General features: G+C 39.7%; 1 protein-coding gene across 2 annotated transcripts in view; it reads right to left on the minus strand.

Moving 5' to 3' along the window:
* DCLK1 (doublecortin like kinase 1) overlaps positions 1 to 27312 on the minus strand; it is a 245684-nt gene that overhangs the window by 8026 nt on the left and 210346 nt on the right. Inside the window, exons 11-17 of one of the 2 annotated variants that reach the window (XM_026076068.1) lie at positions 26325 to 26471; positions 21032 to 21165; positions 20274 to 20351; positions 18929 to 19025; positions 16962 to 17042; positions 7464 to 7577; positions 1585 to 1658 (exon numbers count right to left, since the gene is read on the minus strand). In XM_026076068.1, coding sequence (XP_025931853.1) covers positions 1585 to 1658; positions 7464 to 7577; positions 16962 to 17042; positions 18929 to 19025; positions 20274 to 20351; positions 21032 to 21165; positions 26325 to 26471 — 725 coding nt within the window. The remainder of the gene's footprint in view (positions 1 to 1584; positions 1659 to 7463; positions 7578 to 16961; positions 17043 to 18928; positions 19026 to 20273; positions 20352 to 21031; positions 21166 to 26324; positions 26472 to 27312) is intronic. The other variant, XM_026076067.1, reaches the window with a different exon arrangement.

Consider the following 27312-nt stretch of genomic DNA (forward strand, 5'->3'; position numbering starts at 1 on the left):
AAGTGAAAAGAAAAATATTTCCAATACTACCAAACCCACACGTAGGTAAAGCTGGGCGCTCAGGACCCACAGAAATGCTGGTGATTCCCCCCTTCTTCAAAAAGAAAAAGCACAGATGCCGTGCCGCTGTCTCCTAAGTCCACTATGTTGTAAGACTAGAGTTGTGTGAAGCATGATGCTAACTGACACAACAGACAAAGCACATTTAGCTATTTTTTACAAGTTGCAGTAGGAATATAGCCATGAACACAAATGCAATAGGCTAGAATTACAGATACTCAAACACATTAGAACACTTGGAGTGAAAGTGTTTCTCGATTATTTTTAGCCAGCATTTAATTCATTGATGGATGGGAACTACTTTTCTACTTCTTGTCTGAAGAGGAGATTTTTTCTTTTTTTTCCCCCAGAAGATCCATACCAGAATCTACCTAATTCTTAGTGTGCGCTCAGGGAACCGCTAGGTTTTATGGAAACTGTGCTGTAGTCTGATTCATGCATTCAGTGAAATGATACAGGGAGGGAATTTTACTTTCCTGGAAATACTTGCAGTGATCATCTCTGCTGTTTCACTAATGTGGTTAATTTGCTGCATTTTTCCAAATACCTCAAAGGTAAGTTTTTAAAGGCTTCAATAACTGCAGCGTTAGAAAAACTCAGGTTTCACGAGGAGCTTTTAGAAATTTCTCGAGCTATCACAAATGAGGTCTAGTGAGTAATAACAAGGAGAAAAGCCAGCAAATAACCACTTGATGGAAATTGCAGGGTACTCGATTGATTGAGGCGGTGTGGGGGCCTCCCGTGGGCTAGTAGAACAGGATCCCTCCTTGCCCCTACTCCAGAATAACCCCCTCCTGCCCAAGGTCCCATTTTTTCATACAGGTCAAGCCAACTAATGACAACCCTGGCACAGTCACACAATGAAGAAAAAATATATTAAAAAGAATCATGCAGTATTAAAAGAATAAATAAAAAGGAATAGGTATCAGAAGGGTTTTGAAAATAAAATAGAAAAAATGCACTGTTAGAAACACAAGCTTACCAGCACACACAATGCATTGTATTTCATTGAACTTCGGAGTTTCTACGTACTATGTAATGCAAATGCATTGTTCAATCTAAGGTAAGGATTGTGTTTTGTGGGTTTAAAATGACAGTATATAGCTCTACATCTCACATGGAAAAAGAGGAAAATATATGCTGAGAGCCTGTTGCTGCTCCATGTGTTTAAAAACAGGAGCGCACAGGAAGCAGATGCCTTAACAAGCAGTGAGGAGGGGGAGGGTGCATACTTCAGCATATCTAGCAGATTTTCTATATACACTGTCCTTTTAACTCTAAGGAAAATTGAAACTGAGCATGTGCAATGAAGAGAAAGCTGGCGATGCCGGTGTGGATAATGGGTGAAGAAAGGGAATGAGGGGGTGTGGCGTCTCAATCAAGATTCAAATGAAACCGATAAAGCAGCATATGGACTGGGTAACAAATCAAAAAGCATGTTTATCCACCGAAGGAACTGGTTAATGGAGACTGCCAGCACGTTGCCATGGAAACACTGACTGTTGGAGCTGCACCATCTCATACCTTATCCAATACATTCCTGGTTGTTGGTAGTAGTCCAAAGACCCTGATCTCTTGATGGTAAACCCGTGGTCCAGCTGAGCAGAGAGAAACGGGGCAACTCAGTGGATCGACATAATGCTAAAGAATTAAGACTCCAGAGCAAGCTGTTCCTTATTTAGTGCATATTTACGGTTTTCACTTTCAGAAGGCACTTATCTAACAGCCTAAATCTACGCACTGGAGACAGAAAAAAGAAAAAAAGAAGAAGAAAGAAAGAAAGGAAAAGAAAAAAGAAAAGAAACAAAAGAAAAAGATACTAACTAGGTTCAGTTTTGCTAAATTAGAAGCCAATTTATTCGAACTAAAATGTAGTTTGCGAAATAGGTTACCTAATGCATAATGCATTCATTTAAAAGTCTGACAAATATCCTGTTACCTCCAAAGACAGAAGTGCCCTTTTAAGTTGCACGTACCAGTAATGGAAAATTATCTTTTGCAATTAAACTGAGAGGTTTAATAATTTTAAAAAATGCAGTGCAACCATCACAAGGAGCAGGCTAGACAGACTACACAAGGCTTAAATTAGGCTGCTTCATAATCATGGAATGTGCAAAGATGAAAAGAATCAGGTTTTGATACCCCATCAATCATGGTAATTCATTTTTAAAAATGCATTAACCTTGGAGAGTAGGACCACTCAGAGCCATGAATAACATTGTTTATCATTTCAGCTTACACCTCATGCTCAAAAAGATAAAAGTTCAAAACTGTTACATTTAAAATTGCACCAATTAAAGTCAAAATGGAAATGAACTTAACATTGTGTCCAGCAAAGTGCGCTCATGATATAATTTAAGAACTATAGATCTTTTAAGTTTAAGCTTATCGCTAGCAGAATTATGTGTACAGGAACAAAGAAAATGTGTTGTTTTCTCTAACCCTTCTGTGCTGTACTAAAATATGGTTGAGAGAGCATTTAACTGAGTTAAATAAAATTTTAGGGGAAAATATCTTGAGAGAGACACTCTGCCCACTTTAATATTGGAGATTGCAATGATTTTCTCATTGTGCCCTATGAAGAGAAAAGGCCATTTTGTGCTTCATTAGGAGTGTGGCATATATTTCCAATACRGATGACAGTTACTAATTCTAAATTCAGAAAAGCACTTCAACACATTCCTACCTACCAACTACTTTAAGTGCCTTTAGGATCTAAATAAATTTAAAATTTTCTTGATGCCTACATTGCAAGTCTAGAATTTAATAATTTATTCCGTTTGGTTAAAACAATGCCTGTTTCATTTTATTTAGAATTATTTAAAGGACGTTTCCTGTTTAAAAACATGAGAACCCTGTACCTATAGTTAATTTTCTGTAGGCTTAACTACACTGGTCTACTATTGCCATCTACTGGCTGCCTAGTATACTGCATATAAAATACACAAAAGGACTGTTTTTTTAAAAAAAGACCAAAAAATACTGTTCAGAAATCTAATAGACAAAAAGAAATACAGAGGAAAATCGAGGAAATTAGATTTCTAATATGAGGTCAAACAATTTAGTCACCGTGGAAATTATTCTAGGAAAAAACTGATTATACACAATGATCCCAGAACAACACACACAGCTGCAAAGTGACATTTGAGTCACAGGTTCTTCTTTAAGCCAAACAAAACTAATAGACTTGGCTTCTCTTCCTCACCACCCAAGAAATCCTGCTCCTAGAAATGCCACTTGTGATATGTGATTTTATTTTGTAATCAGCAGAAAGCATGGAAATGCCTCCTCTGCTGCCTTCCCCTCCGCCAGCATCAGGTGGCACCCCGATTTGCGTCCTYGGCCAACTGGGGTGTTCTCAGCTCTTAGGAGGCAAAAAGCTGCCAGCTGCGAAGCCTGCGTTCCCATCGCTGGACGTACTGCCAGGCCATTGGCTCTCAGAGAAGCTTCTCTCTTTTTCTTTCCTACCTGGTTCGTGTGACTCTCAACCTGGAATTTACTCCCATTGCCAAGACAGAGACCTCATAAACCCTTAACATAACACTATCATTAGTCTTTTCTTCTGTCTTAATAATGGCAAAAATACAAGCACAAAAGTGACAACATACAGGCAAAGCTTTAACACTTCAGACAAGAACACAAACTGAACAATGCTCAGTTAATATACAGAATTACAGCACACCTCTGGATTGCAAAGCATTCTTAAAAATTTATTTTGGCTTCCTCTTGCTTACTTTAGATACTGTAATAAAATGCATAGGGCACTGCCACATGGTATTGTTTAGTGGCCAAAGAAACACTGGGATGACATACTTGAAGAGCTGAATGAAAAATTGTATCCCAAACTTTTAAAAAGTCTATTTAGTAAATACCTGTTTTTATGTTTTTTACTGCAGTAGCTTTTATAAACACCACAGTGAAATTATAAAATATTATTCCTGTTGGAAAGTTATATGAGAAACCTGATCCTGCAAATGTTTTGGCACATAATTAACAGAAACATGGTTGTTGAGAGACAGGCCAAAGGGGCACCTAATCTAGCAGCCTGTCTTTGACAGTGACCTGTAGTAGATGCTTATGAAAAGAGTTTAAGAACAGGGCAAGAACAGTGATCTTTCTCCAAAATACTCTCCCATCAGCAAGCAATGTTTTTTAGGGCTTTCTTAATTTTACAGCTGTTTTAAAAGCTGGCTCTCCAATTAAATTTTGCTGGCAAAGCTATGTTGCTTTAAGGGAATGATTGATTTTTTTGACTGACATATTGATGCTGGCAGAACTTTTAATGATGCTTTAATGTACCAAAACCCCCTTCTCTTTGCCTGGATAGTTACTTTGTTTGAGGAATCATCTTCAGCTACATCAGCAAAGGAACTGCTTTGCCAGGCATGCACAGCACATTCATTACGGTAGTTTGTCCAAACAGACAAATCCTTTTAAAGGTAGACAAACTTTAAGTCTGGACACGCGTATGAGAACTCGTAGTATGTGTCTGGCCTGAACAGTCAGAGCCAACTTTTACTGAGAATTACTATGTAAACAAAGCAAACGTTTACCTGAACAAAAGGAGTAAACACAATGTATTGGAACATTGCTGAAGGAAGCAGCAGCCACAGTACATGCATGTAAAATACATGTGGCTTCAAACTTCCAGCCAATCATGCTGACCACAAACACATCCTTATTAACTTAATTTTCATATTAGTTTTAATTGGTGCATATGATGAATATAGCTTGAGATCTGTGAGGTGTGTTACTTCTTACCACAAAAAAAAAATAGGCATATAATATCATACCAGTGTGAGGATAAATTAAGAACTAAATACCACAGATTAGCTCTGTCTGTACATAAATGAAGTTATAAATTCAAAATAATGCTAAGATTTATATTTGATAATATTAAGTAATCTATATAAATATATGCACATATTAACACATTTTCACAAACACACACAAACACAGATGTGCTATATAATATATAGAATTCATCATTATATATTATATACACAAGCATTCTCTCAAAAAGTTACAGTAAACATACAGGCAAGCACAAAAAACCTGTTCTTTTAGAAAATATACTTAGTGCACTCCTTTAGTGCTGAACAATATGTTACAGCATCTGTGTATACTTTGAAAATTCTAAATGTAGAGCAGGCTTAGTTAGTAAGATTTACTTCTTTGATATTTGATATCACAGTGAAAAGGAAGATTCCCAAACGTAAAACTCTAATGACTAAGCATGTCAAATCTATGTTACACATGCTTTTAAATGCAGCAACAACAATTAAAGGTTTTGTTGTTTTGCTTTTGGCTTTATTTTACTTATTAAGTTAGTTTTGTATAAAATAAAGGTAATTTATTCTTAAAATCAAAATTATCCAGCCTTCTGAAACATTACCAAAACACTAAAGGTATTTGTACTTCCCCAGCTTCTCCAAGTTTTTAGAAAATAAGTGCCAACAGCTAACCAAATCACTTTCTGAATTTTTTAAAATATTCTGAACATTTCTACTTTATAGGCAAAACTGCAGAATTCATCATGCCAAAGTGTGATGTTTACCCATAGAAGTGACCACTAAAAATAATTTGTTAAATTTTCAAATACTAAAAAAAAAGCTGTTAAAGAATATAAATTAACATATACATGTATATACATATTTTTTCTGATGTATAATGTTTTTCAGTGGAAAGATTCGCTACAGTGCCTTTTTTCATTACTCAAGGGTCAAACGGATGTAAACAGTTCCTTGCCAGAGCAACTGGGGCAAAGAAAAAAAAGAGGGTGGGGAAATTAAAAAAATAAAGGAGGCGAGGGATGGATGAGGACAGAGGCATCATTTCTTGCTTCTAAGCTTTGAAATCATTTGCATAGAGGCTCTGAGCAGTAATTCTCATGGACAAGCGTGCTGGCAGTCCATTCGAACAGAACACGGTTTCAACTAGTCTGTACAGAACATACCTGCATTTCAGATGAGCAATGGGTATGTGATGTTTTAGTTGTGGGAGAGCTGTTGCAGTACTATTACTTAAAAAATGAACATAAAAAATGCTGACTATGTTAGCTGATGACTGAGAAAATCTAAGAAAAGCATGAGGGACAATTTGCTTCCATGTTGAGGAAATTTAGGGTTGGAAAGAGTAAAAAAAAATGAGAGAGGCACAGCTTGAAATTGTAAGTACTTATACCAAGTAACTTTGAGAGAGTATCCATTTTGCTGCACAAAGAGATCACACCTGTGAGCCAGATTGCATGTGCTGAGCTGAGTTTACTTCATGCTGATTTAACTCACCACTGGAGGGGCTAAGCTGAGAAACATGAAAGTGGAAACAGTACAAGAAAGTGTACATGTGCAGTCACACCACCTGCAATTTATGGAAGCTGGGAATGAACACTGAGTAATCCGATATGGGAATGGTTATGTTTAATGTGTCACTTATTTTTAGTGACTATCTGGAGCATTAACATTACCATGAGTAATAAAGAAAAGCTTACAAACACAGGCAGATGCATCGAAAATGTAAAGGATGTACATGTTACTATTTAATGGCATTAGTATGAATAATCTCATAAAATGCTGAATATATTCCATGTGCATATATATCTAATACACATGTTCATCTTTGGAAAAAAAAAACAAATGTATGTGATTTATGCTGCACTGAGGATGCCACTGAAATCTCAGCAGAGCTTGGTCAAGAGTTTGGTCAGGCTTGGTTTCAGAAGCTCCAATACATTCTAACTTGGAATACCTAGACTGTACAGAAGGTAGCAAGAAGATTTATTAAGTCTTTAACAAATTTAGTCCTTCTGCCCAAAAGGGAAGCAGCTAGTGAGCTGTATGTACTTGGGGCATGTAACCGAGTAAAATGTTGTTGCTCAGCTACATCTGAAATGGCTAATTAGTATAAACTATGAAGGCAGCACTTTTCAGCATGCAGTGAATCATCATAGCTCTCTTTGGTATCTTCAGAGAAGAGAAGCTCAGGTTGCTGTACAGATTTTCTGTTACAATTTTAGAGTGATTTCCACTCATTGTAAAGTGCTGCTGTCCTTCTTCTACAACCTCTGTGTTGCCTCAATCCATGTGATGATTCTGCTGCCAAGTAAAATGTCACGATCCCACAGTTTAAAATGCTGAATTTACATTGGCGTTAGCCCACTGATCTTCTGCTAAAATGTAGAAGTGTGCTTACTTTTTGATATCCTAGGGCTGTTAAATAACAATATGACTCACAAGGAGAATCAATGGAGAAATTGTGCACAATATCAGACTAAATATATTAATTAAATGCTAGAATTATCTATAGATTGACCCTCTCTGGTTTCTCTTGGTGGCATCTCCTAAACACACACTGCCTTGTGGTCACATATTTAAATGTTTCAGCTGTGTATTTCAGATGCTTACTGCTATGACAGAAACTCCAGCTGCTGTGCTGTTCAGTTTAGGGCCTGTGTTGAAATGCTTCTTTATCTTCCCAGCTACTGATAGCTGATGTTCATTCTCTGGAAGGCCATCATCCTGCAGAGAAACAAAACAAAATAAAACTTCAGAGAGAAAATGCGGAAAAAGGTATTGTGAGGTGATTCTGATAGCACCTGTCAACGCAGAAAAGTTTAAGAAAAAATCTGTAATGAAGTATTTGACAGTCATTGTCCCCATTAAAATATCTAAGCTATTTGTAAGATGAGCATCATATTAGACCATGAAACCAGCCTCTCTCGTCTTCTTTACCTATTATCTCCCTCTCAAACTTTTGGTAACATTAAATAATAATAATTATTAAATATTTTATTCTTATTTCTACCATCTTAACTTCCACTGTCCAGTTGTTTTTATGGCCATGAATATTTTAATGTGTGATAAGCTTGGACCCATTCCTTATTCTGTTGACTCATCAAATAAATTTAAAGATAATGATCTCGAAAGTAGAAAGTGCTCAAGAGATTACAGAAACCAGAAGTCCAGTTTTGGTAGGAAGGAGAGGAAGCCCCGTGATACACCATTTGTGGAGACACTCTGTTTTAAACAAATTGTCTTTCAGTAAGAAAAAAGAGGAAGTTCCCCTGTAGCAGTGTGAGGGGAAGACTTTAAATCTTGAGGGAGCTTGATACAAGCACGTACTAGATGTTTGTCAAAAACTGAACTGAGATAAGGCAATTTATAATTCCTAAATGGGACCTCCACAACCCAGTCATAAAGATTAGGAACTACTGGGTTGAGTGAATGTTCCTGCTAATGTTCCAGCTCTCACTGAGCCCCATGGAGAGGAAATCCAGGCAAGGTGGGAGCTGAGACATGTCTCAACTGAAACCTTCACTGTGGGTGAACACAGGACCTCACAAACAGGAGGATATATCATGGTATACCTCTGCAAGTCAGTTGAGGTGCAGGCTAACGACTTGCTATCGTGTTCCCTGGAAATACGAATGACAGATAACCATTTGCACAATTGCAGACTGTGATTTTACCATATTAAAACTATAGCTAAACGAAGTCACCTCTGAAACTTGAGCTTCCTTCACAGAAGTCTGACTGATAATCTGTAACAGTAAGCTTCAACAAGGTACTACAACTCCCTCCCCTGTCACAAGACACACAAGCCTGTGATGCTGTGGCAAAACAGAGCCAGAGGCACACACTGCCCAGGCAGGAAACAGAGAAGGTTGGGAGTCAGCTATGGGCGGCCTTTGCTTCCTTGCCAAAAAACACATGTTCTCAACCTGAGTTAACTTGAGGTAAAAGTAGGCACACAACTACATGGCCAAGTATAGGTAGACACATGTTCTTCTGCCCTGTGCACCCAGCTAGCCACCTGGGCGATAGCTTCAGTCCAGAAGCTGCGCAGCTGGGCTAGGGAGGTGCCTTCTCCAGGCTACTCTTGCCTGCTTCTCAGAGCGAACATCTGTATCTGCACCGAGGCACATGGACACGCTCCAAGCAGAAGCAAAACCCTAGCAAAAAGAAGGGCACTTGCAGCCATACACAAGTCAGCAGTTAAATTCAAGCCCAAGAAAGTAATTATTTGGAAACTGAAAACAAGGCCTCTTGCAACTGATTCAGAAGGCAGAAACCAACCAGTATGACTGGCAGGCTGCTTGGGAAGCAGTGCAAAAAGCCACTGTTTGGTGAGACTTTCTCCCTAGCAGAATATGCAGGATATCAGGCCACTGGTATCCACAATGGTCATCCTGGGGTATTACTGCTTTGTATCTGTAGCTATCAACAGTTGAAAAAAGATTTTTTAAATCCACTTAAATGGACTTCTAGCAGAACATACATAAACAAGAGACAAGATCAGAATATAGTGAGGTCACAAGCATTCATTTTTCTGGCTTCCCAGCAATTCTGAGGGCACTTTAAGAGTTAGACAGTTGCTGCAGTAAATCATGATCTCTGTGAGCACATGGGAACTTTAGGGAGGTTGGTTTTGGTTTGTGATTTATTTAGTTCAGGGAGTTTGTGTTTAGAGATCCCTCGCTCACCCCTTAACGAAACGTCTCAGCTGGCAAAATATGGTCAAGTGCACACAGCTGCAAAATACAAAACAATACAGTACAGTAGCTGATTACGGTCTAGCACTGGGGAGTCTTGGCTCGGTGGTATATGACCTCTAAAAATAACCTGCATTCTGCTGACCATGCCTTTCCCAGAAGAAAGCTAGTCTATAAAGTGAACTCTTCTTCACAGGAGGAAAAAAATAAAATTATTCTCTTGGCTTTCTTGACATGAAAGCTTGCCAAACTTCCATGTCATCTTGTCAAAAGACTAAATTACAGAGAAGACAATACTTACCAAGATTGTGGTAATGTTTTACTGGTGAAGCCCCCCCCCCCCACACACACACATTTCAGTGACAATATGCCAGAGATGCATAGCATTGGCTCCAGCTTTTAGATAATATATCTTCCAGCTCAATTTAAGATGCCACATAGGTATATATGGGAATTATTCTGTCATTGTTAAATTTTCTAACTGCTATGGGTGCTACCTGATGTTTACTAGATATCTTTTTTTATTCCAAAGTGCTTTATAAACAAGTTAATTTATGTACACTGGCTCCTGGAATCACTTCAACCAACACTAAAATRGATAGATATTGAGGGTGAGAGATGACAGCTGTTTATCTACATACAAAACAAATTGCTCTGCAGTTTAAAAAGGCTGGAAGTGAAGAAAAACATCAGATTCACAAGAATCAGCAGGACAAGCTGTAGAATGGCAGAATAGGCTTAATATTCCTGACAAGAATTTCATCAAGATGCTGTAACGGGAAGAATGTCAGGCCCTAAAGAGATTAATATTGTTTCTTTCCTCTACTTTAGCCTTTAGCTGTATGAACTATTTCTTGCAAGGGGTGATGATCACAGAATTTCATCTTAACCTTTAGCAGTCAGGACAAGATCTTTTAAAGATGACTAGCAGTTTTTGGTGCTCAACTCTGTGAACTTTAAAGAGTCATGAGCTTCAGGAAATGCTGACTGCTGACCCTCTGGAAAAAGAGCTCTCCTTAGCATGTTTCAAAAATTACACATCCAAAATCATTGACCATTTCAAAACCCTGGTCCAGAATTTGATTTTTCACCTGGACCCTGTTCACTGCTTGGGATCTTGAGATCTTTTTTCACCAGGCTCCGTAAAATACCTTTTTGTTCTATTTGCAAGTATTAAAAAAAATGAAACCCCATAAAAATGAGGCAGAGGGTTCTGACATAACTTGAGTATGCAATAAGCACTATTTCCATATTTGCATCATTCTATAAGGCAGGACACATTGTCACTCAAAGAAAAAAAAAGTGTTAAAAAGACTGAACAAAGTTCAGGATTCCCAGACTTCTACTGCCTGAAGCACTCAGATCCATTTCACAAGCYGGTCACAAGAGGTTTACTTTCCAGGCCTAAATGCACCAGATGAAGAGGTCATTATATAAATAACAGCAGAAAAATAGGGCAAATAAAAGTGTCGGAAAAGCTTTTTGACTCTGTTTCCTTTAAGGACTACAAGAAGATTTTTCTTTGGGCAGTGTCTTAGGGTGTGACCAAAAATACTGCAGCTGCTGAACAAGAAATGTCTTTTGAAATTAACTTCCTTACAAATGCTCACTTTATTACTATTTGCTGTTCGGTTATTCATTTATTTCACATTCAAATCTCCAAGACAAGTATGGTTAAGGAAATATTTTAAAGCTAGTTTCCCTAATTCTTTTCAGGCTGGGGTGTACAATCTTACTCCTCCAGCAACAACACACCACGTTTTAGATTGATTAGTTTAACAAAGAAGGATTTACAGAATGTAATCCTTCTCTTTCAGCATTCTCTGATCAATGCTGTACAATAAATTAGAAAATATTTACTACTCATCCAACAAAAAGAGAGTAGATTTGTCCCATAACTTGCCACTAGCATACTTCAGGTTATATATTACCAATGTTTAAAATGCCAGACCTCAAGCTTCCAGCCCCTTTATAACTCTTCGGTTTTGCAAAGAATTTGAGCAGGTAAAGGAAAGAGCTGGGGTCCCAGTAGGGAAAGTATAAACTGATGGATTTGTTTCCAGGTCTAAGTGTACTGCATATGAGAGACAAATCCAAATAAACTAAATGGAGGGGGCAGAGAACTGCTGCTGAATTGCATTTAGAATCCAAGATCTCCATCTGTGGCAATGGCAAGTAGCCAACATCTTTTCAGGTTTTGTTTTTTGAATTGAAAACAGCTGGGATATTATTGACATAGGAACTGTTTTACTGGTCTGACTCTGACCATAACAAGTTTTGCAGTTTCCAAGAGGATTCCAGCTATTTTTATAGCAAAAACTGAAACTGAAATGAAGGTTGGCTCCTATTGAAGCTGTCAAAGTACATTCCAGGAATCTCAGCAATTTACCAAGTAATCACATAGTAAGCTGCTATAAAGTAGAATGGTTATTTACAATCTACAAAATGGTTTAAAACAGTGTAACCAGTTAGAACACTTCTATCAAAGTTTTGATCAAAGAGAGAAAATGTTTCCTTAAAATTGTCAAAGAAAATACATGCCTGCTTTTCGATCCAGCTATCCTATCCAGTATTTTAGCTGCAGTTTCACTAATCTTACCACTATGAATAGGTCCAAAACCAAAATAATAAAAGGAAAAGTAAGTCCATCATTTGGTGCCATGGAGAAGTATTTAAACAGGAAAATGGAGTGTTACATGAGAATTCCACGAGCCATTTTTCTTTTGGACAGAAAAAGACAGTATTTTACAAAAGCTGCAGAAAATTGCTCAGGTAATTACGACTCATAGATCTCCAAGCATTTTGTAAATATGGGGAAGTGTATTCATTCCCTGTTTAGGAGAATTAATTCAGGGAAGTGACCCTTTATGAAAACATTTATGCACTTGTTTCAGCTCAGCCATGTTCAGATTTCTCCTGAAGTAAACCAGGCTTTAGAACAATCCAGTTAATTTTATGCTTAATGTTAAGCATTTCCATGTGTGATGCCTTGAAATACAAGCAAACTTTGAGATGTGCTCAAGTACTTTCCTGAACTGGTCCCAGTGCTAGTCTTTCTCCTTCCAGAAAAAATATCTGGAAGATGCATACGAGAATTAAAAAGAGGTTTTGATCTGTGTTATGAACTGTCATTAGCATATTGCTGAAGACAAAATACYGACTCCTCTCAGTTGCTAAGAGCAGTAATTGCACAGAAAAGAAGAGATTATAGAACTGTCAGGGAATACTTGTTTGAGATATTTATGCACAAAACTGCTACAGGTTTTGATTGCAAAGAATTATAATCAACATAATCACAGAATCACAGAATCGCTGAGGTTGGAAGGGACCTCTGCAGATCATCTAGTCCAACCACCCTGCTCAAGCAGGGTCATCTAGACCACATTGCACAGGATTGCATCCAGGCGTGTTTTGAATATCTCCAGAGAAGGAGACTCCACAACCTCTCTGGGCAACCTGTTCCAGTGCTCTGTCACCCTCACAGTGAAAAAGTTTTTCCTCACATTCAGATGGAAGTGTCTGTGTTTCAGTTTGTGCCCGTTGCCTCGCGTCCTGTTGCTGGGCACCACTGAAAAGAGTCTGGCCCCATCCTCTCGACACCCTCCCTTCAGATACTTGTACACGTTGATAAGATCTCCTCTCAGCCTTCTCTTCTCCAGGCKRAACAGGCCCAGCTCTCTCAGCCTTTCCTCATAAGAGAGATGCTCCAGTCCCCTAATCATCTTTGTAGCCCTTCGCTGGACTTGCTCCAGTAGTGCCACATCCCTCTTGTACTGGGGAGCCCAGAACTGGACGCAGTACTCCAGATGTGGCCTCACCAGGGCTGAGGAGAGGGGGAGGATCACCTCCCTCGACCTGCTRGCAACACTCTTCCTSATGCACCCCAGGATACCAGTGGCCTTCTTGGCCACAAGGGCACATTGCTGGCCTGTGGTTAACTTGGTGTCCACCAGCACTCCCAGGTCCTTCTCCGCAGAGCTGCTTTCCAGCAGGTCAGTCCCCAACCTGTACCGGTGCATGGGAYTATTCCTCCCCAGGTGCAGGACCCTGCACTTGCCTTTGTTGAACTTCATGAGGTTCCTCTCTGCCCACCTCTCCAGCCTGTCCARGTCTCTCTGAATGGCAGCACAGCCCTCTGGGGTATCACCACTCCTCCCAGTTTTGCATCGTCAGCAAACTTGCTGAGGGTGCACTCTGTCCCTTCATCCAGGTCATTGATGAAGAAGTTGAACAAGACTGGACCCCAGTACCCCTGGGGGACACCACTAGCTACAGGCCTCCAACTAGACTCTGTGCCACTGATCACAACCCTCTGAGCTCTGCCTTCCAGCCAGTTCTCCATCCACCTCACTGTCCACTCATCTAGCCCACACTTCCTGAGCTTCCCTATGAGGATGTTATGGGAGACAGTGTCAAAAGCCTTGCTGAAGTCAAGGGAGACAACATCCACTGCTCTCCCCTCATCTACCCAGCCAGTCATTCCATCATAGGAGGCTATCAGACTGGTTAAGCATGATTTCCCCTTGGTGAAGCCATGCTGACTACTCCTGATCACTTTCTTGTCCTCCACATGCTTGGAGATGGCCTCCAGCATGAGCTGCTCCATCACCTTTCCAGGGATGGAAGTGAGGCTGACTGCCCTGTAGTTCCCTGGGTCCTCCTTCTTGCCCTTTTTGAAGACTGGGGTGACACCGCCTTTCTTCCAGTCTTCAGGCACCTCTCCTGGTCTCCATGACCTTTCAAAGATGATGGAGAGTGGCTTAGCAATGACATCCGCCAGCTCCCGCAGCACTCGTGGGTGCATCCCATCAGGTCCCATGGATTTGTGGGTGTCAAGTTTGCCTAAATGATCTCTAACCTGATCCTCCTCCACCAAGGGAAAGTCTTCCTTTCTCCAGACTTTCTCTCTTGCCTCCAGGATCTGGGGTTCCTGAGGGCTGGCCTGAGCAGTAAAGACTGAAGCAAAGAAGGCATTCAGTAACTCTGCCTTCTCTGCATCCTTYGTCACCAGGGCACCCACCCCATTCAGCAAAGGGCCCACATTTTCCCTAGTCTTCCTCTTGCTGCTGATGTATTTGAAGAAGCCCTTCTTGCTTTCCTTGACATCTCTTGCCAGATTTAATTCCAAACGGGCCTTAGCCTTCCTCGTCGCATCCCTGCATACTCTGACAACGTTCCTATATTCCTCCCAAGTGGCCTGTCCCCCTTTCCACTTTCTGTATACTTCCTTCTTCTGGTTGAGTTTTGCCAGGAGCTCCTTGCTCATCCATGCAGGTCTCCTGCCTCCTTTGCTTGACTTCCTAAGTCTGTAAGACTGTAAGAAGTGCAGCGGAGCTAAACCAGAGTGAATTCAACACAATATCCCATTTCCAACAGAGGATGGTAGTTACCATTTATGAAACAGTGCATTTTAAACAGACAAGTGGAGTTTGAACTTCCCCTGGTATATCTTCCAGTTTCTGGCAATCAAGTGTTTCAGAACTTTCTGAGCCAAAAGTTTTATCCAAACCACCATATTTAATAGGCATCAATGGACTCATCCTCCAAAAATGCATCAAACTCTCTTTTGAATCCATTTATACTTGGCCCCTACAGCTCTGGCTCAGGGATCTACATTTTAACTTGCTGCATAAAAATGAGAAATTCCACAGGGTGCTTCAGTAACCAAAGCATGCCTTTACTGAAGCACTGGAGTGTTAAAAGATTTTAGCCACCTGCCCTGTCTTCCTTCTCTCCCCTTCAGGAGGTACTAGCCAGGACAGGGAGTTTTGTCACACTCATGTCACCTGCGCTGGGCAGCACCACACTCCTGACAAAGAGCAGCACCTCTTATTCTTAATGCATCTTGCTGAAATGGCTTCCTAAAATATATCATGGTGTAACTGAAGTGGAAAAAAAAAAAAGGAAAAAAAAGGGGAGGGCTAACAGTTCCAATGTATTTTTTACAAAAAGAGGAAAATCAGTGGCCACATCCTTCTGTGGTGTAAACCAGTGGTGTTCCAGTAACCTCAGCAGAAGTGCTTGGGTTGACACCAGCGGATGATCTGGCCTCTCTGAGGCTTCTGATCAGTAAATTCCCTCTCTGCCTCACCAAGTTTCCAAAAATTTCCACCCACCTCTTCTCCTATGAGGAAGAACAGATGCCTCAGTAACTAAAAGTCATTATAAATTGTGGCAGAACACTGTGTCCAAGGACAATACCTGGCACCAAGGAAAAAATACTACTTCCGCTGCTTGAACAGCAGCTTAAAAAGATTTTCATCATACACTGTYCTGGATCCTTGCATTCTGTACATGGCAGAAGTGCTCTGCATGATAATAGCATTTACAGAAAGAAAAAAAAATTGGGGCAATAAGTTAGCATCTAGGACTAAGGTGTATACTTTGTAAACACTTAGAGGTCACTGCTATTCTGGGCTATACAGAGGACATTTTTTTTAAAAAAAAGATTATCCTTTGAGATTATTGTATATTTAAATTTTTAGAATAGTGCTCTCRTGAGAAAAATCTGTTGGATACAGCAGCCAGGGGAACCTGTTATCTGAAGGACAAAGTAGTATTCCAGGGAAGATTATATTCTGCAGCTTGCAATGTGCAAAATGAAACATTATTTCTTCCTCCTTTAATTTTTTTTTTCTTCACTGGTCCCAATTGTATTTCCTTTCTCAATCTTCCTTTCTGAATTTGAATCTGGATTTTCTCCAATTTTTCTTTCTCTTGTCATCCAAATATTTTAAGACATATTAAGTAGTCTGAAATAATTAACTAATATTAAGTAGTGTCCTTGTCTCAACATTAATTAGAGACAAATCTCTTTATTCTCTGCCAGAGTTATCCATATACCACCTCACTGATTACCACTTTTATGGCAAATGTCCAGTCACTTAGAGATAAGCCGGGATATATAAATAGATATTTCATGGTAACTCAGATTAAATGGATATGGCAGCACATAAATATATGTATATTGCAACATCAGAAGTTAAAATATGATCTTATAGGTTTCTCTGTTTCATGCTGGATCAAGTAGGCTTAACACCATGGACTATATTTCAATACCTCTTAATCATGACTGTCAGATTTTTGAGGTCATTTGATTTTAGGAGAACAAAATGTGTTACTGAACCCAGAAGCTCATTCTTAAAGGTATAAATTTGTCAAGTGCAGTTGAGATGTATTGAAAGTCTGGCCCAAAATATTTTAGAGAAAATGTAGCTGAGCATGCATAAAGTAGTGAAGACTCCAAGGTATGCACTATATACTAAGACTGCATGTAACTCAGTTTATTTCCAGCTAAATCTGTAGCATTTTTAGAATGTGCTGGCTCCAAAAGGGCATAGGAAAGACTTGACAGAGAAGAGCTTAAAAGTGCCAAATTACAATCAGCATCTACAAGCCTGAAATTACTTACATTAACCCATGGATGTTCAAGAACTTGCAAGGCTGAGAATCGCAGATCTACATCTACTTGTAGCATCATTGTGATGAGTTCCTGAGAAATGGAATACTGGGTCAAATTTAAAGAACACTTTCAGAAAGCAAATCAACAAACTTAATTCATTAAAGTGCTCTTCAACTGATTATACAAGAGTGCTCAAAGACAGAATGAACTACCAACTGCAGAAAAATATTAAAATTATTAAAAAAAAGAACAACTACAAACTGCTGAACTTTAAGCTGAACTTTTAAATCAGTATCTAATGGTACCTTGAAAAGCTAGAAGACAGTTCTGAGTTACAGTTCTGTAGCCACTGTTTAGGAGAAAAGCACTCAATACATAATGTACAAAACAGATGGTCACATGAAATTAGGTTAGCTTCCCATTAAGAAAAAGCTAAATTCTCTCTAGGAAAAAAGCCAGGAAATCTAGAATTGTGTTTTAAGTGCTTGTATAAATGATGTAGAAGATATTTTTAAAAATCTTAAAAACATAATTTTTGCTGTTTTGATTTCTTCTGGTACTGCCTTCCTATATCTTTCAGCTAGCATGTAAATAAACAAATATCTAATTCCATCAGTGAACGCAGTGCACAGAAAATAAGATGGCAGTATGATGGCAAATAAAGGGATATCACCAAAGACAGAGGTTAATAGTTCTTAGTAACAAGGAGAAGAAGTTAAACTAATAGGCCTATGCTTCGAGACGGACATTTTAGAATGAACTAGTCAGAAGTAGGAGTTTCACAGGAGAAGACCACTGGCAAAGGACCTATGGAGGTCTCATTAGTGATGCTATAAAATAAAGCCTGCTAGAAAACAATAAGGGGATTAAAGGACTTCTTCCAGCTCTGTGACTGTACCCCATTTGTTGACTTCAGTTTACAGATTAAAATCCTATTCCTTATCAGTCTACACATTTCTGTAAAAGAAGGATGGAAATAACTGCACCAAAAAAATGAGATTCAGAATTTAGAATGCTATTTTCTTTCCTCACATCCAGTTCAAAACATCATAATTGTTCTGTGATTAATTAAACACTGTCACACTGAAAGAAATAGGAAAATAATTTTGCATGAATTTGCCCTACAGGCTACAGAAGTGAACTGAAAGAACACTCACGTATTAGGGAAACTAAGTATTTATCTATATGCTAACCAAGTCAACTTTCTAAGTACATACACACATATTACCTATCTACCTCTCTCTATATGAATTATAATGAATGCCAAATCCCTAGAAAGTCTGCAAGGTAAACTGTCGCTCTAGTACACTAATGAGAGTTAAAAAACTTGATCTACTTTGTAAGTATGTTTAACTCTGTCAGGATCTGCCTGAGAAAAGTGTGTTTGCATCTGCCTTAGCACATCTCAAGATCTAACTCTGTGCCATTTGCCAAGAGGCTATAAGCAATGAACCACATGGGCAGAGCAAGCCCATATTTCATACCTCTCTGGCAACAGTAAGGAGTTAGAGCCAGCGCTAGGCCTGGATCTTTGCCAGAAAGAAATGACAGACATATCACCTAATGGGATTAATAGGGAAACACTCTCCCCATAATATCATTATATAATACCCAAAGGCTCCAGGTTGGAACCTGGTCCTCATCATAAATACATACAAAGCAGAGTCCTGGGGAGCTTTCAAGCTAAGGAGCGTATATCAAGCAAAGTTACTGGAATTTCTTCTTGATCAGGAGGGGTTGCTGGTGTCTCTGCTGCATGAGACCCCCACCTAGATGGTGGTCCATTTCAGTTGGGAGTCTAACAGATGGACATTGATCCATGAAATGAAAACATACTTGGTGACCCAGAGGAATTTACAGGTGTAGCAGGAGATGTTACGAGACATGTCAAATAGAGCACTGTGGAAGAATAAAGTTCATTATATACTGCACTGTGAATAATAGTGCAGAAGCAAGTATTAACTATATAAACCTACCTTCGCAGAGTCAGAAACATTGTCCCAATATGGAGATGGAAAATCCACCTGTCCCATCAAAATCTGATCAAAAAGCACTTCTTGGTCATCTCCACTTCTATAAAGTAAAGAAAACAAAAACAACAACAAAACCCACATAGGAATTATTTCAGAGCTGGTTTTAATAAGCTTCTTGAAATTGCTTTTTATTGGAGATCCCTTAGGATGCTTTTGGAAGCTGTTTATTCTCCCCAAGCACACAACCACAGATATGAATTGTGAGATCATAAAATGCAGTGCATTTCACAGAATCGCTGAGGTTGGAAGGGACCTCTGCAGATCATCTAGTCCAACCCCCCTGCTCAAGCAGGGTCACCTAGAGCACATTGCACAGGATCGCGTCCAGGCGTGTTTTGAATATCTCCAGAGAAGGAGACTCCACMACCTCTCKGGGCAACCTGTTCCAGTGCKCTGTCACCCTCACAGTGAARAAGTWTTTCCTCAYRTTMAGATGGAASYGTCTGTGTTTCAGTTTGTGCCCATTGCCTCGCGTCCTGTCACTGGGCACCACTGAAAAGAGTCTGGCTCCATCCTCTTGACACCCTCCCTTCAGATACTTGTACACGTTAATAAGATCTCCTCTCAGCCTTCTCTTCTCCAGGCTAAACAGGCCCAGCTCTCTCAGCCTTTCCTCATAAGAGAGATGCTCCAGTCCCCTAATCATCTTTGTAGCCCTTCGCTGGACTTGCTCCAGTAGTGCCACATCCCTCTTGTACTGGGGAGCCCAGAACTGGATGCAGTACTCCAGATGTGGCCTCACCAGGGCTGAGTAGAGGGGGAGAATCACCTCCTTCAGCCTGCTGGCAACACTCTTCCTGATGCACCCCAGGATACCATTTGGTACACTGTTTCTGAGGTAGCCTGTTTGTCTTTAGGACTGACAACAACTTTTCAATTGGTTTGAGGAGAAGAAAAGATCTTTAAGATAAAAATTGAAACACCCTTATTAAGTGGCTTACATTTTAATTACTTTTTACTGACCACAAAATATGTTGTATTTGATCCATGAAAGAAGATGCTTATTTCACTGTGTATTTTAAACATCAGGAAAAGGCACCCACAACCCATAACCGAGGCTCTTGTTTTGTAATGCAATGAAGTTTAAACTAAAATAAACAAACATGAGACAGAGATTTCACAGTAAAATCACAGACATTTATGGCGTGTAAATTACTATACAGAGCATGGGAAAAACCAAACCCTATGAGCAGAGAACTTTTTCCAGTGGGAATCTTTGTGCTTAAGACAGAAGCAGCACAGGGACCATTCACAGAACAAGGATGGTTGAAGAGATCAGAGTCCATACCCACGGAACGGAGGAAAACCACAGAGAAGGATGTAAGTAATCACACCCGCTGCCCAGATGTCCACCTTCAGGCTGTATCTAGAAGTGTGAGAGATATGGTTAGAGAAGTCACAGTCATATGAACTATAGTACAAGAATAGAAAATACATTTTCAGGATTACTAATAATTTCTTATATATTCTGACACGAACTTTCTCTGTGCTCTACCTATTCTAATTCTGCTTTCAAATTCAAGACAAACATTTACATCTTAAAACTATGTCAGATCAGAACGTATGGATGTACAGAAGAAACTGTGCTGTTATCTTGAATTGGACTCTGACCTTTACTGACAGAAAGCCTTCMAAGGTAAGACAAGTTGCTCAAACCAGTGTGTATTTACTCTATAGAACAAATCAGAAGAAAAGGACAATGTGTGATAATGAAATAAAATTAAGTGAACTATTAAAATTACTTTTATTGTATGTGTAAATGGCTCGTTAGTATCTCAGGGTTAAGCTAAGAGCTTTCTACTTTGAGGCTAAGAACTGGCAGAGCAACCTGATGTAACTCCAAAGTTGACCCTGCTTTGAGCCAGTTTGGACAAGACAGACTCCAGAGGTCCCTTCCAGCTAAACTGTTCTGTGGGTCATGATTCTATATTATACCCAAGTGAAGGCAGCATAAAAATCTTAATTGCAAAAACTCCTAACTGACACACTGGTGAGAACATGCTCCACTGTGTACACATCAATGAATCATCACTAGAAGTGATTTACCCAGTTTCAGCAATGATTTCTGGAGCTACATATGTTGGGGTCCCACAAACAGTATAAAGAGGTCCATCCACAATTGTTGCTAGGCCAAAGTCTCCTAGTTTCAGAGATTTGCTTCCATCTTGGTGTTCATAAACCTAAATCAAGAATAAAATTCAAAGGTTTAACATAGTTCTATCAAGGAAACTACTATATCATTTACTAACTGCTTGAAATGTTGCTTCTAATTTACACTCTTCTTTCTCCCCCTTACCTACAACATACAGAGAAGCATGTTTTGAAATTTCACGACCAGGACAACTTCCCTTAAATGTACCCAATGTGACTGGGAATGTAGACTGATGTCTTATCTTGCTACCTGGTTAACAAAGGACATCATAGATATTTCTTCTTGATAAAAGTTAAAACCCAGAAGCAAAGGTCTGACCTTCCAGCAATGCAGTTCCTAGGTTAACTCCCCACTGACAGCCAGTTCTCAGTGTGGGCTTTTTTTTCTTTTTTTTTATTTACACAGAGCTTGAATGCCTACACAGCAATTTCAACTTCTTCTCAACTTCATCAGTAACTCTACTGATAGTAACAGTAGAATCTACTTCTCTGTGTATTGAAGTGACAAGATGCAAACCTACCTAGAATATTTCACCTAGAAACACTGTCCTCTCCTTGAAGGACTGTTAAACACCAGTATCTTAGTGGTATGTTTTCAACACCATCAGTGGATGTAGGCTGGGCTGCAACACTGCACACTCGCAAATCCTATTCGAAAACATGGTCTGTACACCAGCAACGTGATCTTTTTGTTTTCTTTTTATGGGTGCAAAGGGAGATTAAGATATAGTCACAAGAAAAAGCTAGAAAACCCAGTAAAAATCCCCACAATTTTAAAAGCTGGGCCAATGCAAAAGAAAGAGCCCAAACCTGCAAACACTGAAAATATATTAAAAATGCTTAAAGTAAAAGAGCAAAATTTATCTAAATTAAATATTAGAGCATGAGTCTTTCTTTAAAGCAACCGTCGGTTTGGGTTCTTGCTTCCCATTTTGAAATTGTTTATGATGCGATTTAATGCTTTTTTTCAAAATGGCACCTTAAAAAATTGAAACAGCCTACAGAAGGGCATCTTAAAGTGTGTATGTATCACATTAGTTCTTTGCAATCAATCCAAAGCTGCATGCAGTCTGGCTCACCATCAGTGATACCATGACAGCAATTACCTGGCAAAAAAAGAAGAAATCATACTTCACAATAAAAAAGCAAATCGTGCTTAAGACCTATCCTGAATGGCCACTCCTATAGCAGAAATCACACTTAACTACAGCTGTTTGCAAGGAGAAATCCTAGATTTTTTCTTACCAAAATGCAATAAATTCTACCATCCCTTTAACAGTCCCTTTAACAGTTCACTTGCAGCAAAAATGAAATCTAGAAGTCTCTCCCCACTGTTCGCTACAGATCTTCAATAACTCATAATAATTAGCTATATTATATAGAAAAAACAACAATTCTCCTTTGTTAATGCTAGCCGTGTCTAGAGAGGGAAAGAAACCCCTTTCAGTCCTTCTGAAACACTGCTATCAGGTGCTAGAGTTATGAGCAGACATTCAGGATTCGCAAAATTCTTCTTCTTTCCTTATGGTGTTTGTTTTTAATGATACAACTGGATCTTTAAGAGGACCAGCAATTTGATATAGATTCACATTCTCTGCTACTAAGCCAAAAAAAAGATAGGCTTATAGAAAAGCACTGGAAAAAAAGCAATTATGGTTTTATTAAAAACACAGATTGTTAAATACATCTGGTTCCTGAAACTAAAGAAAGTGCTCTCTGAAATGGCAGTAATAAATCTAATTTCAACAACATTTTTAATTAAAGACTAGAGACTAGAGACTTTAAATATTCACTTGCTGAAAAATGTAAAAGTGTTCACTTAGACATCAGGAGCTGAAACCAGTCTAATTAGCATCTCATATTCTATTTTATGCAGTTATTTTTTATAAAGCCTTCTTTGAATTGTGGTAACCTTGTGAATGTTTATAAATTTCCTCCTTTAGCAGGCCTTGTATGACTTATACATCCAAGAAATTAATTATGAAAAAGGCTCATTTGGCAATATTTGCTAATGAAGATTATTTGGTACTCTGCATTTTCTAGTATTTTGCCCCATCTGTTTCCAGGGATTCCTTTCCTTGGAAAACTACTTCAGTTGACTTGTAAAGCTGAAGAAAGTAACTCTTCCTCACTCTGTTATAAAAAGGAGTCCAATGTGAAGCTGTGGTATATTACTTGCCAGTCAAGGAATGTGAAAGATAATTTAATGCTCATGTTATTCAGAACAAACACTATATATGTTCTACTAAATTTAAATACTGAAGGGCAATTAAAGAAATGGGGATTAGTGCAAATTACCCACTCTGTAGTGCTTTCACTGTTTTAACTAAGCAATAAAACTGTGTAATTGTACAACACTAATTGAATGCAGCCATACATAATTGTGTGCTGCCATATGTATCCTATATTACTATAAAGACTGTCAGTATTTTCTAAACTGCTCTTGTGATCACTGCAGATGGCAACAGTCAGAGAAGTTGTTCTCTAGGGTTTATTATATGGCTATAAAGACATCCCATGACTTGACAAAATAAATGTGCTAAATAGCAGCAATTATGAAAAATGTTCCAATTAAAGCATGGAAAACACTCTCTAGAGAACAGAAAATGTGTGTGCTGGTAAAACATCACAGATATTCAGCATACCCTAAACTCTTGGCCAGTTGGCTGTTAGGTGGACTTTGCAAGTCTTGAAGATAATAAGGAATATTTAAGCACTCCCAGGAATGACTGTTGTTTCACAAAGGATGTTGAGATATGTTCAGACGCATGAAGGTTTTTCAGCAGGGTCTGTGGCTGATGGTGTGCATCAGGTCTAACAGAGAAAGTTACTTTTGGGGAAAAGTAAAAACAAAAGCAAGAGAGAGAGAAAAGGGAAAGGGAAAGCTCTCCCATGGCCTGCCGGGAAGAGATGTGATGGGAAGGCCCCAGAGGGGCATCCTCCCCTGGGTGTCCCCTGTGCAGCAGGTGTCCCTCTGGCCCCCATACCTTTCCCGTCGTGACTGTATAGGTTTTGTCAGGCCCCGCTCAGGCTGCCTGGTGGTTGTTCCCGCTGGGGAGGCTGTGAGCACTGACGGGGGCACGCGTTGATCGGGACGGGTGCTGCACGCTGGTCGGTTGTTAAGCTTTGTGCGGGCCTGGTATTGGCTCTCCTCCTGTAACCCAAACACTACGACCAAGGGGTAGGAAAAGGGTAGGGGGAAGGGCTGATTCTCTCRCCAGTGGCAATCGCTTTGCAGGAGAACGTTCTCTAACAGCACTGCTGGGCTTTGCAGGTGCAAGGCCCTGACAGCAGCAGCATGGAAACAACAGCATGCGAACAAGGGAAAAATAGTGCCATGACAGCTTAGGCAAAGGGTCCCAGAGCAGCCAGCAAAAGGCAGGCTACTGTATTGCAAGCAGAACGCCCTTGGCAATAGAAAGGCTAAGGCCCTACAATATTGTATAAGTGTTTTATAAATGCCAGGAAAATAATCCTAATTGCCATCTTGTAACATAAGGAACAACCATCACATTTAGCAGATAGGATGACTGAAGTAGAAAGGTCAAGAGACACCTAAGGCCAGAAGCAGTCAGTGTCAGAGACAGGATCAGAACTCAGGTAAGGCTGGTTCAAAACCACTCTCCTAAAACAGTGTTCACTTTTGGCAAAGACTTGATAAACCTTAGAGGATGAGTATAATTTGTGAATCAAATACTGGCTTTCGAAAGTTGGGACACTGCAAGCAGTACAGTCCTGTATATTCATTGCTTAGTATCAGCAGTAATATATGACTTTTACTTGTGCACTACACTGGAAAAATCACTTGGAAACAGTTCGGCTACAATGCAAAACAATGTGATTGTACATGTAGGCCAGTGAGTATTACCACAGATGGGTGGGTAGGTAAATTTAACCTTCTCCCCACTACCCTCACCTTCCTCCCTTCCCCCAAAAGCTGCTTCTACTACTTTCAGACTTTAGGAATTTAGGGACATTTCAAGACAAAAGCAGGGTAAGCCTTCCCCCTGAGACAGTTCTGCACTTCCCAAGTCACACCATTAATGAATCCTGACGTGACTGCTATAACTTATGCATGCAGCCACCTATGAACGCTAGCATTAAGTCTGCTATAGGACATGAGTGGTTGGTGTCTAATGAGTGTTCTACCCAACATGTTTTTAGTAGTTTCTGGAAAACCAGGCCAATGGCTGCTTTCTCACCCAGAACCGTACGGGCAGCTGTCACTAGAGAGATCTCAATCGTAAAAATTGCGTTCCCTGGAAGTTCATTAAGATCTGCTTGAGTCAACTTTCCTGTAACACCTCTTCAATGTCAAGCAGTACTAAATGTGCTAAGTGATGGCAGACAGCACACAGAACTGATATTCTAGATATCTTAAATACTGTTGTATGGTTGCAGAACATGCAGTAACTGGTACATATTGATAATAGAACATGTCAGCAAATTAGGGAAAACTCAGAGAGCAGTGAAATAATTAGGAGACACTAATTTCTCGGAAGAAACAAAACTCTCAGCTGGAGAACACAATGGCTGCATTCAAGGGTGCAAAAGCCCCAGAAGAAGGACTCACTGTCAGAGGATCTTTTTCATTGTCTTCATTGGTTGGGACTCATACAGATTCAATCAGGAAAGGGAAGATTTAAGCTGTCTATCAAGAAAAGTGTCTTAATAGAAAGTGCTATAGGATTATTTGGGAGATGCAGCAGGGACAGGAAGGACTCTAAAGATCTCTTCCTGGTTCTGCCCTGACACACTGCATGGTAAGGGTCCGTTGCTTACATCCACTCTGTTTGTAAAATTGAACTGCTGCTAATTACTTAGGGAACTGTGCTGCACTGCAGAGGTACAGATTGGTCTATTAGGGGACATAACACCTTTATGTTTATGAGAAGCCTGGAATTATGTTGCAGCACAACAAAAGATCACTTCTAGTGGCCACYGAAACAATTCTGTCCCTGTGTCCCAGGGAGCAGACTACACATAGCATCTGATGTTACTGCACTTTTTGTGATAGCTGTTATTCTTAGATGGAGCTTTACAATGCTAAGGTTAAAATTAAAAGACCAATGACTTAGAAGACTGAAATAAACCTGAAGGGGGGGGGGGAAGGAGGGAGAAGCCCAGACACTCTCTCATGCATTCCCAAGTTAGCAAGAACAATACCAAAAGCTGAATTTTCACTTACCAGCAGATTCTCAGGCTTGATATCCCTATGAACAATGTTCAAGCTGTGAAGATACTTGATGGCACTGGCCAGATTGTAAAGCATCCCACTGGCATCCCGCTCTGTGTATTTGTTGGTGGAAGTAATAGCATCAAAAAGATCTCCTCCCTGGAGCAAATGACCATGGCACATGAGCAACATTTACTTGTGAAGTGACTGAAAAATTTAGGGAAGATCAAGGAGCATCATTTATGGAGGAGGAGGAGGAGGAGGAGGGAGGAGCAGCACAGTTTCCTTCCAGCTATAAACTTCGGGTACTGTGATGACATCTCCCCTAATGGAAGCTGAACATACTATTAATACAGAACCATTTGTCATGGTTTAGCTGGTCAGCCAAGAGGCTGAGTTCCCCTTGCAAACTGTTCCCTTCTGCTGCTTTTGTAACGTTTGGCAGTACTTGCCAACCTGTGTGTTCAGAGCCCCTCTTGCAAATTTCTGGCATGCCTACATACTTGCCTGTTACCGTGCTGGATACCAACCCTCACTACTGTTTAGTATAATCACAAATAGACTGACATCAAATTTTTGCCCAAAATCTGACAACTCCGCAAAGATGAAGAATTTCTGAATAAAACTCAAAACAGCTACCTGTCATCACTGCTAGTGTATTTTAAAAGACTGTTTCCATCTTGTAAAACCTTGAAACATGGATTTTAGAAACTGTTTTCTCTCCACAAGATGTCAGGTTTTTGGTAATGTGAGGTTCTTCTCGCAGCTAATACTGAAGAACCCTCCAGCATATATGGTAGAAAATCATACTGGAAGACAGCTAAGAATTAACATCACTGTTTCACCACAGCTACAAAGATAGGTGGCTACTTGTGCCATTTCCAGATCCTCATGCTGTTTAATTCAGCTAAAAGCTACTGCCAGTGAAGAGAAACAATGAGAAAGGAAGGAGGGAGGGAGGGAGGGAGGAAGGAAGGAAAAGAAAGGAAGGAAGGAAAAG

Source organism: Apteryx rowi, unplaced genomic scaffold (genome assembly GCF_003343035.1).
Source record: "Apteryx rowi isolate R43461 unplaced genomic scaffold, aptRow1 scaffold_425, whole genome shotgun sequence".
NCBI lineage: Eukaryota > Metazoa > Chordata > Aves > Apterygiformes > Apterygidae > Apteryx > Apteryx rowi.